The following is a 17,074-nucleotide window of genomic DNA, read 5'->3' on the forward strand; positions in this document are numbered from 1 at the left end:
GAAGCCATAGGCAATATGTAAAGAAGTGGACATGGTTGTGTTTCAATAAAACTTTATAGACAATTGAAATTTCCATTTAAATATAATTTTTACATGTCACAAGATACTTTTTTTTATTATTTGTTTTTGACTACTTGGAAATGCAAAGCCTTCTTAGCTTTTGAATGGTACAGAAAGAGTCAGTGGGCCATTTTTGACTAGTGGATGATAATTTGCCAATCTCTGTTCGAAGGCATCAGGCTCAAGCAAACACACTGAAATATGTATTATTATGAGTTACCTTTCTCTTATTTCTTCTTTACTTTATAGATAAAGTACTGTGTTAATTGTTTGAAATGGATCTGTGTAATTACTATCAACAAATATTTTTGTAAAACAACTTGGTAAAAATATTTAAAACAAATTTTTGAGTGCTGTGAAGATCCTCACTTGTTATGATAAGATATACACCAGAGTGTGGCTTCTCATTGTGGTTTTGATTTGTATTTCCCTGATATCGAGTGATGTGGAACACTTTTTCATGTGTCTGTTGGCCATTTGGATGTCTTCTTTGGAGAAATGTCTGTTCATGTGTTCTGCCCATTTCTTCACTGGATTACTTCTTTTTGGGTGTTGAGTTTGGTAAGTTCTTTATAGACTTTGGATACTAGCCCTTTATCTGATAAGACATTTGCAAATATCTTCTCCCATTTTGTCGGTTGTTTTTTGGTTTTGTTGACTGTTTCCTTTGCTGTTCAAAAGCTTTTTATTTTGATGAAGTCCCAATAGTTCATTTTTGCTTTTGTTTTTCTTGCTTTTGGAGATGTGTCTAGCAAGAAGTTGCTGCAGCCAGGGTCACAGAGATGGCTGACTATGTTCTCCTCTAGGATTTTGATGGATTCCTATATCACATTTAGATCTTACATCCATTTTGAGTTCATCTTTGTGTATGGTGTATGAAAATGGTTCAGTTTTGTTTTTCTGAATGTGGCTGTCCAGTTTCTCCAAGACCATTTGTTGAACAAACTGTCTTTTTTTCCATTGGACATTCTTTCCTCCTTTGTCAAAGAGTTCAGGGTCCATTTCTGGGCTTTCTATTCTGTTCCATTGATCTATGTGTCTGTTTTTTGGCCAAGACCATACTGTCTTGATGATGACAGCTTTGTAATAGAGCTTGAAGTCGGGAATTGTGATGCCACCATCTTGGTTCTCTTTTTCAACATTCTCTTGGCTATTCTAGGTCTTTTCTGGTTTCATACAAATTTTAGAAATATTTGTTCCAGCTCTTTGAAAAATTTTGGTGGTGTTTTGATAGGGATTGCACTGAGTATGTATATTGCCCTGGGTAGTATAGACATTTTAGCAATATTTGTTCTTCCAATCCATGAGCATGGAACGTTTTTCCATTTCTTTGTGTCTTCCTCAATTTCTTTCATAAGTGTTCTATAGTTTCCAGAGTACAGATCCTTTACCTCTTTGGTTGGGTTTATTCCTAAGTATTTTACAGTTTTTTGTGCAATGAGATGCCACTTCACACCAGTCAGATGTCTAAAATTAATAAGTCAGAGAACAACAAATATTGGTGAGGATGTAGAGAAAGGGGCACCCTCTTACATTGCTGGTGGGAATGCAATGTGGTGCAGCCACTCTGGAAAACAGTATGGAGGTTCCTCAAAAATTTAAAAATAGAGCTATCCTATGACCCAGGAATTGCACTACTGGGTATTTACCCAAAGCATACAAACATAGTGATCTGAAGGGGCACCCACACCCCAATATTTATAGCAGCAATATCCACAGTAGCCAAACTATGGAAGGAGCCTAAATGTCCATCGAAAGATCAATGGATAAAGAAGACGTGGTATGTTTATACAATGGAATAATACTCAGCCATCAAAAAAGAGACCTTACCATTTATAATGACGTGGATGGAACTATAGGGTATTATGCTAAATGAAATAAATCAATCAAAGAAGCCACTTATCATATGATCTCACTCATCTGTGGAATTTAAGGAACAAAACAGATGATCATAGGGGAAGGGAGGGAAAAATAAAATAAGACAAAATAATTGAGGAAGACAAACCATAGGAGACTTTAATGATAGGAAACAAACAGGATTGCTGGGGGGGTGGTGTGGATGGGGTGAGTGGGTGATGGGCAGTAAAGATGGATCGTTATATAAGAAGCACTGGGTATTATAAAAGACTGATGAATCACTGAACTCTACCTCTGAAACTAATAGTACCTATATGTTAATTAATTGAATTTAAGCAAGATAAAATTAGAAAAAAAGTGAGTGTGGCTTTCCCAACAACTACCTCTGAGAATAAAGAAAGACGGTCATATTTATGGTTTAAATTGTTCAAGAGAGTCAACAATCCTGATTGGGTAAAATTTGGTGAGTTTTGATAAAACTCAGAGATTTCCATCTTTGATAAGGAAAAACAATCCTGGCTTATCTCTATTGCAAAGCTGTTAGGTGGTGTCTGCAGTTCAATACTTTTGGGCTTTCAGATAAGTATATCTCTTCCAGACTTGGGACATGCTTCATATACAGCAGAGTTAGGCTAAAGTTTAGTGAAATATCAGAGTGGTTTTTGTTTGTTTGTTTGTTTTGTGGGGTCTACTGCCTATGGGTTTTATTTAATTATCAAGGTGGCATTACAAAATATTTGTTTCAAAAATGGGTCACTGTAGGGGTGCCTGCTGGTTCATTCAGTTAAGCGCCCAACTCTTGGTTTGAGCTCACATCATGATTTCACGGTCCTGGGATTGAGCCTCATGTCGGGCTCCACGCTAAGCACAGAGTTGGCTTGACATTCTCTCTCCCCCTCTGCCTCTCCCCCCCCCCTGTCTAAAATAAATAAATAATTTTTTTTTTTTTAAATGGGCCACTGGGTGTGAGTGCATTAGGTGAATCTGATCTCACAGATTTCTAAACCTTTGGCATTCCCCTATTTCTCCTATGATGACCATCCAGTGATCTGGGAAGGAAGGGGGGGTGGATTATGCAATATTAAGGCTCAGAGGAAGCATCAGAATTGCTCTGAACCAGAGAAATGTCCACTGTCCGCCTACTTGGTAAACTTTCCAACCATATAACTTTTGATCTGGTTTCTTAAGTCAGTCTGGTATAAAGAATTCTTAGCTGATTTCAAATCTCCTTGTCTTTCCCTAGTGCCACAAATACTTGGAATCTCTCAGCCTCTGCTTTGAGGCCACTTCTCCCTTTGCCTGCTGCCCCAGAACAGATCACTGGCCTTCCACTCAGCTGCCTTTAGGATTGTCCTCAAGGGCTGTGGGAGCTCTATCCATTCCACATGGAAATAGGATCCTGGGTAACCCATTGTCCTTTGATGCATCCCAAGCCCTAGTCTTGCCCTGGGCAACTTGGAGCAGGATACCTTTCCAGAACCTTGAGTAGGGTCTTTTTCCCTCTTCTCTTTGTGTCTGAATACCTCAAACCCCACTGCCCTCTCCAGAAGAAATGGGTTTCTTTCACTCATCCTGTGTCATAAACCGTTCTTCATCACAAAACTGCTAGCCTCGGTGGCCTTAATGTCCCAGGCAGAAAAATATCTTCCCTCTACCATGGGAGACTCTTGGAGCTAAGCGATGGAAACTCATGGAAGCTAAAGGAATTTGGTAAATCCTCTCTCTATGCAAAGTTGTGCTTTCAAACGCATTGTTTTGGACCATGTTCTCTCACTGAGAATGATGCGTCTGAAGGAAACTGAAAAAAAACAAAAAACAAAAAACAAAAAACAAGATTTAAAGAAATGCAATGCAAAGCAATGTTTAACATTAGCTATATATATCCCCGCTGAATCACAAATATGGTGGAAGTTACCTTGTTTTCTTCCAGTGGGGCTGACAGGTGACATGTGGATGTGGTTCAGTAGTGGAAGTGTCCACACAAATGTATCTGCCTCCAGCACTGTGGGGCAGATACCCACATGTAATAGAATCACCCTGATCGCCCACCAGCTGTCATCCAGGTCAGAGATCATCCTGAGGTCCCAAATGCAGGAGCTCCTAGATCCCTGTGCTATGTATGTTCCAATTTCTTGGGCTTTCCCCTTTTTCTCCCTGTGATGGCAAAAACTCTCACCATGATGATTCATATTCCCATTTGCATTTTCCAGGGGCCTGAGGAAAGCTCTTCCCTCTTCTAGCCTCGTCCTTTTAGCAAATGCCCTACCGCCTCTCCATTCCCAAAGGGCTTCTGCACCCCTTGTCTGGCTTGTCGTGAGACCAGCCTCCTCTCCTCGATCCCAGTGGAGGGTGTGTGTGTGCGCGTGTGTGTGTACACGTGTGTGTGCGCGCTCATGGGCTTGGGTAGGTGTAGAAAAGAGATGAGTCGGAGGTAGAGACAAGTGACAGGGGAATTGAAATAGACTTAAATACATAATTACTGTCTATTTCCCTTCAATAGAAATCTCCTGAGTGCTTTTTTATAAAAACGCGAAGACAAGATATTTACAGGTTAATAATCTATTTGGGAAAAAAAAAAAAAAAAGGAGAGGGAGGGTGGCTGCTGCATTTTGTAGGATAACTTGTGGGTAGAAGAAGATTATTGTATGTATATTCACTCTTCTTCCACAGCCAGGACACAGGGATCCTTGGCTAGCCTCTCAGTGTCTCTCCCCCTTTTTTTCCCTATACAGCTCAACAGAATTCACCAAAAATCCATGAAGGCTGGTGGGCGTACAAGGAGGTGGTCCAGGGAAGCTTTGTTCCAGGTAAATACACATTTATTCATATTCTTTTATTTTTTTAAGGAAGGAATTTGAATGAAATATAATATTATTTCCAGAGTTTTGCCTTTGCTGCAGGGCAAGGAAGGCATTGCAAGGAGCAGCTGTGTCTCTTGTACATGGCGGGTATAAGGCTTTTCCATCAAGGGCCAGTTTGTTCTAGAGTGGCAATTTCATCAAGACCCCCTTGCTCCATGGGAGCCTACATCCCAAGGCCTTTCCCTCTACCGGGGGCTCTGCCAGCAGGAGGGCTGTGGAGAACTAAGGGTTGAAGCTCTGTTGGAATTTCATTAAGTAAGAAGGAGCCTTTTTTTTTTTTTTTTAACATTAATGAAACAGGAAGTCTGGAAAGGCTGACCATGACAGTGAGGCTTGCTGGGATGCATGCTGTCACTGATGTCACTTGAGTAGCATCTGTGGTCAGACCTTAGCAGATTGGGCCAAGCATGGGCTAAAAATAACGACTGGAGTGAGTGCTGTCACCATGGGGGTGGGGGAGAGAACTGAAGGCAAATTAGAGCCAGAAACATACAATGGTTTTAGGGTCGAAGGAAGCCTGGAGGGTCCTTGTGGCCCCCCCACCACTCTGACCTTAATCACAGCCCTCCCCCTTCTGCTGTATCAGACTTTAGTGGGGGAGAGAGGCAAGAGAAAAAAAACCAAGAATGTTAAGGAGAAGGATGGATGGAAAGGCGGGTGAGATATTTCAAAGTATTTTTAACTGCCTAGATGTGGGATGGGAAGAAATGCAGCACATGGGAGGAGTCGGTATGGAGTCCTCACTTAGGGGCTAAGCACGGAGAGCTTCCCGAGTTGGTGGAGATCCTTGTATTTGGTGGAGGGTGGGAAGAGCCACGTTCCCAGCTCAACCCAGCTCAGCCTGGTTCAGCCTTGGCTGCTGTTATGTTCTGGTTCTTCTATGGAGTTCCTAATGTCAGCTGTGCAGAGCACAGTAAATTACTAAATCCCTCTGAGCATCACTTTCTCAGCTGAACTGTAGGACAGTAACCCATGCTCTTCGGGCTTTCTGATAGGAGGAGAGCATCTTGGTGAAGGTGTGGTGGGCAACCCACAAAAAAGCCAGCCGACTGGTGAAGAGCCTCATAAATTAAGATTATTAGCTGTACAAATTTACTCTGGTACATTTATGCCTAGGGGGCATAGATACTGGTCTTGATTAGTTCACCCAGAAATGATCAGGTTTCTAATAATAACCTTGTAACAACTTGATTGTCACAAGCTATATTCATGTGGCCTGATCTAGATACATGGCATTTTATCCTTAACAGCTGGGGACATCCCTTGCCAGTGGATGGCATGCTCATTGTTTTCCTGAGGAATCCACTTCTCATGTTCAAGATGTCCCAGAAACCGCATTCACACATATATGCGTTGCAGTTATGGAATTAGAACCACAAAGCGCATTCCCTCCAGGTTATCATGAGTTTTCCAAACTAAGATGATCCTCTGTAGTGACTGAAGTGCTCGTGGATAATACTGAATAAACCCTGCAAAGTGTTGCTTTCCTGCCCCACATTTTATTTTTGATGTTTTCCCTCCGTTGGCACATCCCTTCTCTACGCGTGTCCAAAGCCCACTTTTGATTTGGTTGTAGCTTCTGAGACAGCCGCAGGAAAAGTTTTGTTTTTCCTTTTATGTGTTGATTTAAAAAAAGCTGAACTTTCCCTCATTCCCAGCTTCATGGGAGATAGTATGTATAAAACGGGCAGTGTGGACTCTCGCGTCGGACACACCGGGCGCTGAGTGGGGGTCCTATGGCTTCCTCCTGGTAGTTCTGTCTGCAAATTACCTACCACCTCTCAGTTATTCATCTTTTTAAATAGAGATAAGAACCCAGTCAGCCTTATGAGGTTTTGTGAGGATTAAATTATATAACCCAAGATAAGGTGCTTATGGTCATGTCTGACCCATGGTGTGAGTATAAGTCCGTCGTTCTGAGTATTACTTTTATTATTTTATGAATAGCCGTACAATTGGGTGTTTGCTACTTTTCTGCTTGGGCAAAGGCAGAGAGCTATTAACTGGAAACCTAATAATGTAAGTGAGGGTCTCTCATGATGCGCGGAACATGGAAAATGCGTAGTAATTGTTCCTTGGGTTGGTGAGCTCAGTTGGCTTCTAGGCAGTGGCCAACTGAGAAGTGACTTTATCATCCTCTGCCTTTAATGGTCCCAAAGGCCCTTTGGCCTCCTTGGAAAGAAGCCTGGTATCTGATGGTTTCACTTCTTAAGCTTTGGGTTACTCTACTCTGTTAAGAGAGGAGTCATGAGGGGCGCCTGGGTGGCTCAGTGGGTTAAGCCTCTGCTTTCGGCTCAGGTCATGATCTCAGGGTCCTGGGATCCAGCCCCACATCGGGCTCTCTGCTCAGCAGGGAGCCTGCTTCCCCCTCTCTCTCTGCCTGCCTCTCTGCCTACTTGTGATCTTTCTCTCTGTCAAATAAATAAATAAATAATCTTAAAAAAAAAAAAAAAAAGGAGTCACGAGAATTTTTGAATTAAGTAATTGGACCTGAGGCTCTAGCCTCTGACACATTCCAAATGACCTCCTTTATCTGAGTTGGTGCTCAGGGCGAACTGTGGACCCTTTATCTCTTATTCTCATTGCAGATTATAAGGTCAAGAGTGCTCTTAGCTTTGCCACCAGGACTTTCTTCATGTGATGGATGTGTGACAAAGAAGAGGACTTTGTATGACCAGATTATTTGAGCAAGTTTTATTGCCTCATAAGTTCTATGCAAGAGTATCTAGGAAAAAGTTGGCATAACAGTTGTGAATCTGTGATTTCACAAAACTCGTGGTGCCTAGAAATAGAGGATTTCTCTAGCCATGGCAAGCACAAGGTTGATTTAGTAGCAGAATAACCCTCTTTGGTCAGTTCAAAGCACCTGTAGAGTTGTCTCCCCTCCCCTACCCCTTGGGAAGCACCATGCTTGGGGCTGCTGATATCAAGAGGTGACTGATTCACGGTTCCGATTCAAGGGTGAGCCTACCATCTAAAGAGGAAGATGAAACTTGGAATGAATGTAGTTCTTGTGCAGCTTCCTTAGCATTAAATTAACCATGGAATGGCCTCATTTTCTTAAGTGAGACAACTGAGCTCCTACTGTTGGAGGTTTTTTGGGTTAGGCTTTCTGGTCCTTACAGCCCAAACAAAGCATTCTCCCAGATTCAGGGTTCTCAGTGGAGAAGGAGGAGAAGGTGGACAGTATCGGAAGGAGCAGCACTGGTGGAGTGGGGTGCAAATGCACGGTGGGTGTGGAGAGTGTCTACAGAGCAGGGCACACCATGGGGTCATGCATGAGGAGGCCAGCATGTCCGCAGGGGCCAGGCCAGGAGAGTCTTTATGTTTTGTGTTCAAGAACTTACTTTCCCTTTGAGAATGGAGGAATTATAAGACCTCGCTAAGCTCTGGAGAGACATAATCAAACGCGTATTTTAAAAAGTCAGCTCTGGGAGCACCTGGGTGGCTCAGTGGGTTAAGCCTTTGTCTTCAGCTTGGGTCATGATCTCGGGGTCCTGCTTCCCCCTCTCTCCTCTCTCTCTCTGCCTATCACTCTGTCTACTTGTGATCTCTGTCAAATAAATAAAATCTTAAAAAGTAATAAAAAAATAAAAAGTCAGCTCTGGCTATAGTAATGGAGATGTAGTGACTTTTTTTTTTTTTTAAGACTTTATTTACTTGACAAACAGAGATCACAAGTAGGCAGAGAGGCAGGCAGAGAGAGGTGGGGAAGCAGGCTCCCTGCTGAGCAGAGAGCCCAATGTGGGGCTTGATCCAAGGACCCTGGGATCATGACCTGAGCTGAAGGCAGAGGCTTTAAGCCACTGAGCCACCCAGGCACCCTGATGTAGTGCCTTTTGATAAGAGTATTAGAGAGGTGCCTGGGTGGCTCAGTCTGTTAGACATCTATCTTTGGCTCAGGTCATGATCCCAGAATCCTGGGCTGGAGCCCTGCATCAATGTCCCTGCTCAGCAGGGAGTCTGCTTCTCCCTCTGCTGCTCTCTCTCTTTGTCAAATAAATAAATAAAATATTAAAAAAAGAATATTAGAGGCACAAGGATTCATAAGGAGCTTTTTTTTCTTTCTTTTTCTTTTTTAAATCATTCAGGTAAGAGATGGCAGACACCCGTACTAAGATAGTGAGGGGGGAAAACAAAAACAAAAGCAAAAACAAAAAACACACAAAAACTGCAAAAAACAAACCTAAAGACCAAACCCCAAAGCTGGGTTCATCATGTTATTGAAGGATTCAGCATAGGGTTTGTTTAGTGACATTTAAAGTAGATCTCTCTTTCACACATGTAGATAACACATTTATCATTTAGCATAAATATACACATTTAACACATTTCGGAAAAATTTGTGCCAAATACCGTCTTTTCACATTCCATTTATCCAAAACAGTAGGGGAATCGTCATTCTCTACAGAGGAGGCTCTATGCTAGGAGCTGGGGTTTTAAAAAAGAGATGGGGGCTCCTGGGTGGCTCAGTGGGTTAGGCCTCTGCCTTCGGCTCAGGTCATGATCTCAGGGTCCTGGGATCGAGTCCCGCATCGGGATCTCTGCTCAGCAGGGAGCCTGCTTCCCTCTCTCTCTCTCTGCCTGCCTCTTCATCTGCTTGTGATATCTCTCTGTCAAATAAATAAATAAAATCTTTAAAAAAAAATAAAATACAAAAGAGATGGCCTCTGACTTCTTTCAGTCTTGTGGGAGAGACAGTCGCTCAAAGTAAAAAGGGGCCTCCCAGCCCCAACACCTGCTTCACGTGGCTGGCTGTGTTTGGAATGGGGACTTTCTCTCTTTTCAGACCAGGACATCAGAGTCGAGGGACTTGCTTCTGTTTGAAAGCTTTAAATCATGACACTTGGGGTATATGTTTTTAGAACTTTATGAAACCCTAGAGCAGGTGGAGAATCTCTCTTCCGTCATCACGTCCTCAGGCTTGCTCTCCGGGTGCTGAATCTGACTTCTTAAACTCACTCATCCAGCGGGCTCTCTCCCGATGCTTCCCTTCTGCTTCGTCCTTGGTGGGTAATGACACAAAGGGGGCACCTGGATGGCACCGTTGGTTAAGCTGCTAACTCTTAGTTTCAGTTTAGGTCTTGGTCTCCGTGTCATGAGATCGAGCCCCGCATCAGGCTCCATGCTCCGTGTGGACTTTCCTGGGCTTTGTTACCTGGAGCTGGCTTCCAGGACATGTTTTTTTTTTTTTTTTTTTTAAAGATTTTATTTATTTATTTGACAGAAATCACAAGTAGAGAGGCAGGCAGAGAGAGAGAGAAGCAGACTCCCTGCCGAGCAGAGAGCCCGATGCGGGACTCGATCCCAGGACCCCGAGATCATGACCTGAGCCGAAGGCAGCAGCTTAATCCACTGAGCCACCCAGCCGCCCCTCCAGGACATGTTTTAAGTGAATCCCCTGGGGAAAGGGGAACAGGGACAGTTTAACTTTAATGAAAGCCTCTTGCTTACAGAGAGAGCATGGAGGGCTTCCCTGCCAATGCAATGCCTCAGCTGGGTCCCCAAGGGTACCATGTGTGATTGTGCTATGGCAGAAAGGGAAGAAATGATGCTTCAGAAAGGGGAGGGAGATGGGCAAAGGCCTGGAGGCCGGGAAGAGAGAGGCTCACTGTACAAGGAGAACTCGGGGGACTTAGGGCTGAGGAGGGCAGCAGGAGTTCCGGCATCAAAGGCCATACCAACCGCCAATTTAGATTTTACCCTGGATGCACTGGAGTGCCAAGGGAGGGATGAAGGCTAATGCAAGATTCAGGATGAAGGAGATGTGAGCTAAGACAGGAGCAGCAGGGACTCTGAGGAGGGTCTAGCCTCGAGGGGCAGGCGCCTTGTCTCCCTTTACCCCTACCCCTCCAGGACATAGCACGAACCTTGCATACAGCAGTGGTTCCACATTTGGAACAGAGGAATTGTTGCTCCTTGAAGCCAGGTGTGAATCATCACAAGCATCAGCATCAAAAGAAACCCAGCACCACCACCGGAAGTAGGGCTCCAAGTAGGGAGGAAAAACCTCTCATGTCCTACCTGTGTCTCCTTTGCTCCTCCCACAGTAAGTTTCACTTCTGACACTTCTGGTCCCCAAATGGGTGAGCTCTGCTCACACAGCGGGTAATTCTCCACGACACCATCTGAGTGTCTTTCAATTCAACTGAATTCTAACACTTTCTACCTGGAGGGCACGTCCGATCCCACAGGTTAAGGGTTCAGTCCCATGAGACAGCCATCCTCCCGCTCATTTCAGATGCTAATCACACCCAGTAGGTCTCCAGGTTACCCATGACTTCGACCTGACTTAGCTACAAATCAGAGGTTCCCATACCCTCTTCTTCTGATTTGATTAATTTGCTAGCGTGGTTCTCAGAACTCAGGGAAATACTTAAGTTTACCAGTTTACTAAAGAATATGATAAAGGATCCAGATGAACAGCCAAATGAAGAAATACATGGGGTGCGGAGCTCCTGTCCCCATGGAGCTGGGCTGTACCCTCCTCCTGGTACATGAGTGTGGGTTCACCAATGAGGAAGCTTTCCAGACTCCCCCTCTAGTAGACTCTTCATAGGGGACTTCCTCACATGGGTGTGATCAGTTACTCACTCTCTTTGTAGCCCCCCCTTCTCATTCTGGGGAAATTGGGGGGAGTGAGGGGAGCTGAAATTTCCAAGCTTCTCTCCATGGCCCGGTCTTTCTGTCGACCAGCTCCCATCTAGAGGCCATTCCGGAGCCCCCTTTGAGTGGCCTCATTACAACAAGAGGTGCTCCCGGGCCTCTCATCACTTAGGAATATAGAAGGGTTTGGGGAGCAACAGTGTGTACAGTAGGCTTCGAAGTGTGTTCCCAGCAGAGGAGTGCACCTGCGTAAAGGCTCAGAGGCATGCATGGGCATGACAGCGTAAGAAATGGAATAAACGTCACTGTGGCCAGAACGTAGAGTATCAGAAGCAGAGTGGTTTGAGACTGGAGGCAGTCGGGAGCCTCCATGTGCTTGGGCCACAATTCCAAGTCCTCTACGTGAGGATCCCAGGAACAACAGGAGGACAGTAAGAAGCCAAAAGGAATTCACTCTTCCTCCGAGATCTGGAGAGGCACCCAGGAATCATGAGAGTGAGTTTCTAACTGTCTGAATGATCAATAGAGAAACTTGAAGCTTCGTTTCTGATCAGGCGGGGCTTAGGAGGCTGCTTTGGCCCACTGTACCTTGCTCTGGTACATTCTTCAAAATCCAGAAGTGGTCTATGTGGGACAGTCACGTCTTCCAGCTCCCAAATTCCCACGCCTGCCTTGCTGGGTAGGTTTAAAACCTCAAGATTGTTAGAAGATGCAGGTTTAAAACCTCAAGATTGTTAGAAGATGCAGGTTTAAAACCTCAAGATTGTTAGAAGGTGCAGTAATTCTGTCTATGGGCAACCACCTGTGGTTTAGCACAGATACCTAATTACCTGCGTTGTCTAAAATTTTCCCTACTTAAGACAAGCTCCTCTTAGACATTGGTAAGGAATGCGAGCTCTCTTTTCTCCCTGAAGTCCTCCTGGGCAGGGAAGCAGGCAGATGGTGGGGGTGGTGGGTGATGTAGGAAGACCTGCCTGGGGTCATGCATTCCCTGCATTCTTCCCTCTAGTAGATGGTGCCAATATTTGTTTTGTTTTGTTTTCTTTTTTTAAAAAAGATTTTATTTATTTATTTGAGAGAGAGACCATGAGAGAGAGCATGAGAGAGGAGAAAGTCAGAGGAAGAAGCGGACTCTCCAAGGAGCAGGGAGCCTGATGTGGGGCTCGATCCCAGGACCCTGGGATCCTGACCTGAGCTGAAGGCAGTCGCTTAACCAACTGAGCCACCCAGGCGCCCCCAATATTTGTTTTCTATTGTTTTGTAACAAATTACCATACAACTAGGGCCTTCAGTAGACACACCTTTCCTGTCTTACAGTTTCTTTGGGTTGGGAGTTCGGGTACGGCTTAGCTGGGTCCTCTTCTCAGGGTCTTGTAAGGCTGCAAAAGGGGTCCGTCTCTTTGCCTCTCCTCCAGGGCCAACCTCACCCAGCTCCTGGACAGAATTCAGTTCTTCGCAGTTACAGGACTGAGGCCCTCAGCTCCTATAGGCTGTCCCTTCTTCAAGTTCACAACACGACTTACTATTTCAAGGCCAAGAGGAAAGTGTCTCCCTTTGAATCTTTCTCTTCTCTTCCGAGAGCTTTTGGACTCTCTTTTAAAAGTTAGGCCTATCCAGGATAATCTCCCCGTGATTAACTCCAAGTCAGCTGACGGACGACCTCATTCAGATCTGCAAAATCCCTTCCTCTCTCACATACCACGTGACCTAATTACAGGAGTGAAATTCTATCCTACACACAAATCTGATTCATAATCAGGGAGGGTGTGTATGCCAGAAGGTGAGAACATTGGAGACCATCTTGGAATGTGGGATACCACTGGCCTTCATTCTCTGTGTGGTAAATAGTGTGGGTGTTCTCTTGTGTACTAAGCTATGCACCTCCTTCATTCATATATAGGAAATGGTAAAAGGGTACTAAAATGGGGATGCCTGGGTGGCTCAGTCAGTTAAGTGTCCAAACTCTTGGTTTCGGCTCAGGTCTTGATCTCAGGGTCCTGGGATCAAGGCCTGCATAGAGCTTTGCACTCAGCGGGGAACCTACTTGGGATTCTCTCTCTCTTAGCCCCTCTTCCCCGCAAAATAAATAAATAAATAACACTTAAAAAAAAAAAGATTTTATTTATTTGAGAGAGAGCATGAGCAGGGGGAGGATCAAAGGGAGAAGGAGAAGCAGACTCCCTGCTGAGCAGGGAGCCTGAAACAGGGGCTCAATCCCAGGAGATCATGACCTGAGCTGAAAGTAGACACTTAATCAACTGAACCACCCAGGTGCCCCAATAAATAAAATCTTTAAAATGAAAAGACTGCTCATTCTAAATCGATGCCATCTGAAGATGAAGTAGACACTGTTCTAGAATAAATCTTCCGATTGAGAGGTGATAAATAATATTTTTTTGATTAGATATTGTTTTTGTTGCCTTTCCCTGAAGACTCGGCTCAGGTGATAACCAATGCTAGCCTCCCCCACACCAGCACTCAAATTTCTCAGCCAGGGCTCTCAGAATTAGAACAAATGTCAAGTATAAAGGAGAGGGAAGGATTCTGTGTAAGACTCCCAGGCGTCTGGGTTGGGCAACTTGCTGGAGGGTGGAATTGTTCCCCTTTGTGGAAACAGGAAAGAAGCGGTGAAGTGGGGGGTGGAGGGGCCCAGCATGGAGAGTCTCCCTGTGGACAACAGCCCGATGCCACCCCAAACTGCTCTTCCAGCCATTTCCCCTTGCCCCTCTCTCCTTGGCCTTTCTATCCTCTGGCTTCTTGCAAGCATCTCTTGTATGACATCTCTTGTATGGCCTCACACTCTGGCTTCTGATATTTCTCCCAATCAGATCCTTGCCCTTGGGCGATCTTGCTCTTTCGCCGCTGGTTCACACTCAGTGTTTGCTTTCCATCATCTTCCCAAGCTCCTCCTCCGCCTTCAAGGGACAGGCTCTTGTTGACACTGGAACATGCATGGGCCTTCTCCCCTTAGGCATTCACGGAATGATCACCCCAACCCCACTCAGTCTCCCTTTGAAGGGAAGAAGATCTCACAGCCCCTAAACCTTCTTACCCTCCCGCATCCTTTGATACGCTCCACTTGATGAGTGTTCTATAAAGCCAGTGTATTAGTTTTGTGTTGATATCATAACCAATTACACAAGCAATGGCTCAAAACCCACAGATCTATTATAATTCTGAAGAGAGATGTTCTAAAATCATGCCCCTCCTCACATCTCCCTTTATGGCATCAATTTCTTTGCCACAAAAGTGTATGCAAACCTTTCTGTTGGTTTCTGTTGGCGTGTAGAATTCATTTTAATTTCTCTAAGACATAAAACTTGTATTTTACAGAGTCCTGTTGCATATTATTTGGTCAAGGGAATAACCCTCTGCTCTTGGAGGCAATCAGTCCTTACTGTATAAGTTCTTTTATCTGTTTCCTTCACTTGAGCGGGGAGTGGGTGAGAAAGCACACCAGTGCGCTGCCCCAAACTTCACTTCTGGTGTTACCAATCTTCTTGTTTGGGTTATGGAAGCAGCAAGGGATATGGCAAAGTACTCACTGGCTTGGCTCATCCACTAACCAAATGTGTAATCTCGGGCCAGTCATTTAGTATCTCCGGCTTTTGATTTCCTTGTGTATGAAACCAACACCTTTAGCTGCGTTATTTTCAAAGACCCATGCTGGCTCCAATATTCTCTGAAAGTTTACTAATGTGATATAAGATTGGTTTGAGAGATACATTTAGTAGCATTAAGAAATAGAATATTGATTTCATTCACAGGATAATTTTATTATGTTCTCAGTGTCAGTATTTGGAAATGGAGTCAGTGATGTAAGCGTGTCTCTAGATATCTGATCTCTGGTCTCTATGTGAAAACAAATAGAACTTAATGCATGTATTCTTCTCAGCATAGCAAGGTGATGCCACAGGGACTCACCCTTAATTATAAATACCTTTAGTTAGATTTTTTTTCTCAGAAATTGGGATGTGTAGAGATTAAAATTTACTCTGAGCCTAAAAGATGCCAGACACTGCTAGACACTGGGGATACAAATAAGAATAATTCTCTCAATAATCTCAGTAAGGAGCTCACAGGCAAGTTTAGAGGCAGATTGCAAACAGGAGGTTACAGTTTAGCCTGGTAGAGGATGTGAAACCTGAGTGGAGAGACAAAGGAGAAAGTTACCATGAGCTGTGCGTTCGGGGCACCTGGGAGGCTCAGTGGGTTAAAGCCTCTGCCTTCAGCTCAGGTCATGATCCCAGGGTCCTAGGATAGAGCCCCGCATCGGGCTCTCTGCTCAGCAGGGAGTCTGCTCCCCCGCCCATCGCCTACCTCTGTGCCTACTTGTGATCTCTGTCAAATAAATAAATCTTTAAAAAAAAAAAAAGATGAACAATGAGCTCTGCCTTCAGGTCAGAGAAGGCTTTGCAGATGAAGACATCTCTTGACATAGGGTCTTCAAAGATAATGAAAGAGTATGTCAGGTCGACAAGATAGAAAAGAGCACTGCTGGTGGATGAAACAATGGAATCTGACCTACTACTAAGTAACAGATTGTACACTTCTTGCAAGCATCTCTTGTATGACAGCCCCTGTTAGGACCATACTTGAAAGCTGTGTCATGGAAAGTGCCCTGGACTCTGAAGATCAGGCTTTGTGTCTCCCCCCATTGTGTATCAGCTGTGTGATGCTTAGAAATTGCTTAACTTCTCAGAGCATGAGTTTACTCACTTGTAAAATTAGGACAATGAAACCTCTGTCTCCAGTATTTCTGTAAAAATAAAATGGTAGCAATTTCCCCCTATCTGTAGAGGAAGAGAGATCCTAGACTCCCTGTGGGTGCCTCAAATGCAGAATATACTGAACCAGTAGATTTCAGAATATACAGTATATTTCAGAATCTATTATTTCAGAATATATTTCAGAATATACTGAAAAAAGATCTACCATCTTTTTTCCTACATATATATAATATATATTAAATATATATATATATTTATTTATATATTTATAGATATGTATATATAAATATAGATATATATCTGCTATAAAGTTTAATTTATAAATTAGGCACAGCTAGAGATTCTTGGCAATAACTAATAATAGAATTATAACAGTATGTTAGAACTAATGTGACTGTGATCTCTCTCTCTAAATATCTCCCTGTGCTGTGCTCATCCTTGTTCTTGTGATGACGTGAGACAATAGAATGTGTATGTGGTCAGGTGGAGTGAGAGTGACGTGGACATGGGACATAGGGTTAGGCTAGTAGGGACCTTCTGATGATAAGCCGGAAGGTGGACCATCTGCTCTCCAACCACAGTTGAGCACAGGTAAAGGAAACCCAGAAAATGAAACCTCAGGTAATGAGGGACCACCATCTGCATTCAACCTAGAAGTGCCTTGTCGACTCTGAAAGATTACAAAGGTATGGCTCTTTTTGTTACCGTAGTTTTGAACTGGGCTATTTAAGCTGGCAAGGAAGGGCCCTGTTTGGTTGTACTACTATTCCGAGTTCCTAATACATCCTTCTAATCCAGGAAGGCATGGGAAGCCTTTTGAAGATATGTTAACGGTCACCCATGGTGCCAAAAGAAACAATTTGGACACAAGCATATTTGAAGCTTGTACATATATTCCACTGCAAGGATGGCCGGGTTGCAGCCAACCAATATGAAGTATCGCTCTCACTCCAAGCCTTT

General features: G+C 44.0%; 1 protein-coding gene across 1 annotated transcript in view; it reads left to right on the forward strand.

Moving 5' to 3' along the window:
* Window positions 1-17,074, forward strand: part of CA10 (carbonic anhydrase 10) — a 498,325-nt gene that overhangs the window by 79,223 nt on the left and 402,028 nt on the right. Inside the window, exon 2 of the mRNA XM_082706802.1 lies at window positions 4,650-4,724. Coding sequence (XP_082562928.1) covers window positions 4,650-4,724 — 75 coding nt within the window. The remainder of the gene's footprint in view (window positions 1-4,649; window positions 4,725-17,074) is intronic.

The sequence above is a fragment of the Mustela nivalis genome, assembly GCF_964662115.1.
Source record: "Mustela nivalis genome assembly, chromosome: 17".
NCBI lineage: Eukaryota > Metazoa > Chordata > Mammalia > Carnivora > Mustelidae > Mustela > Mustela nivalis.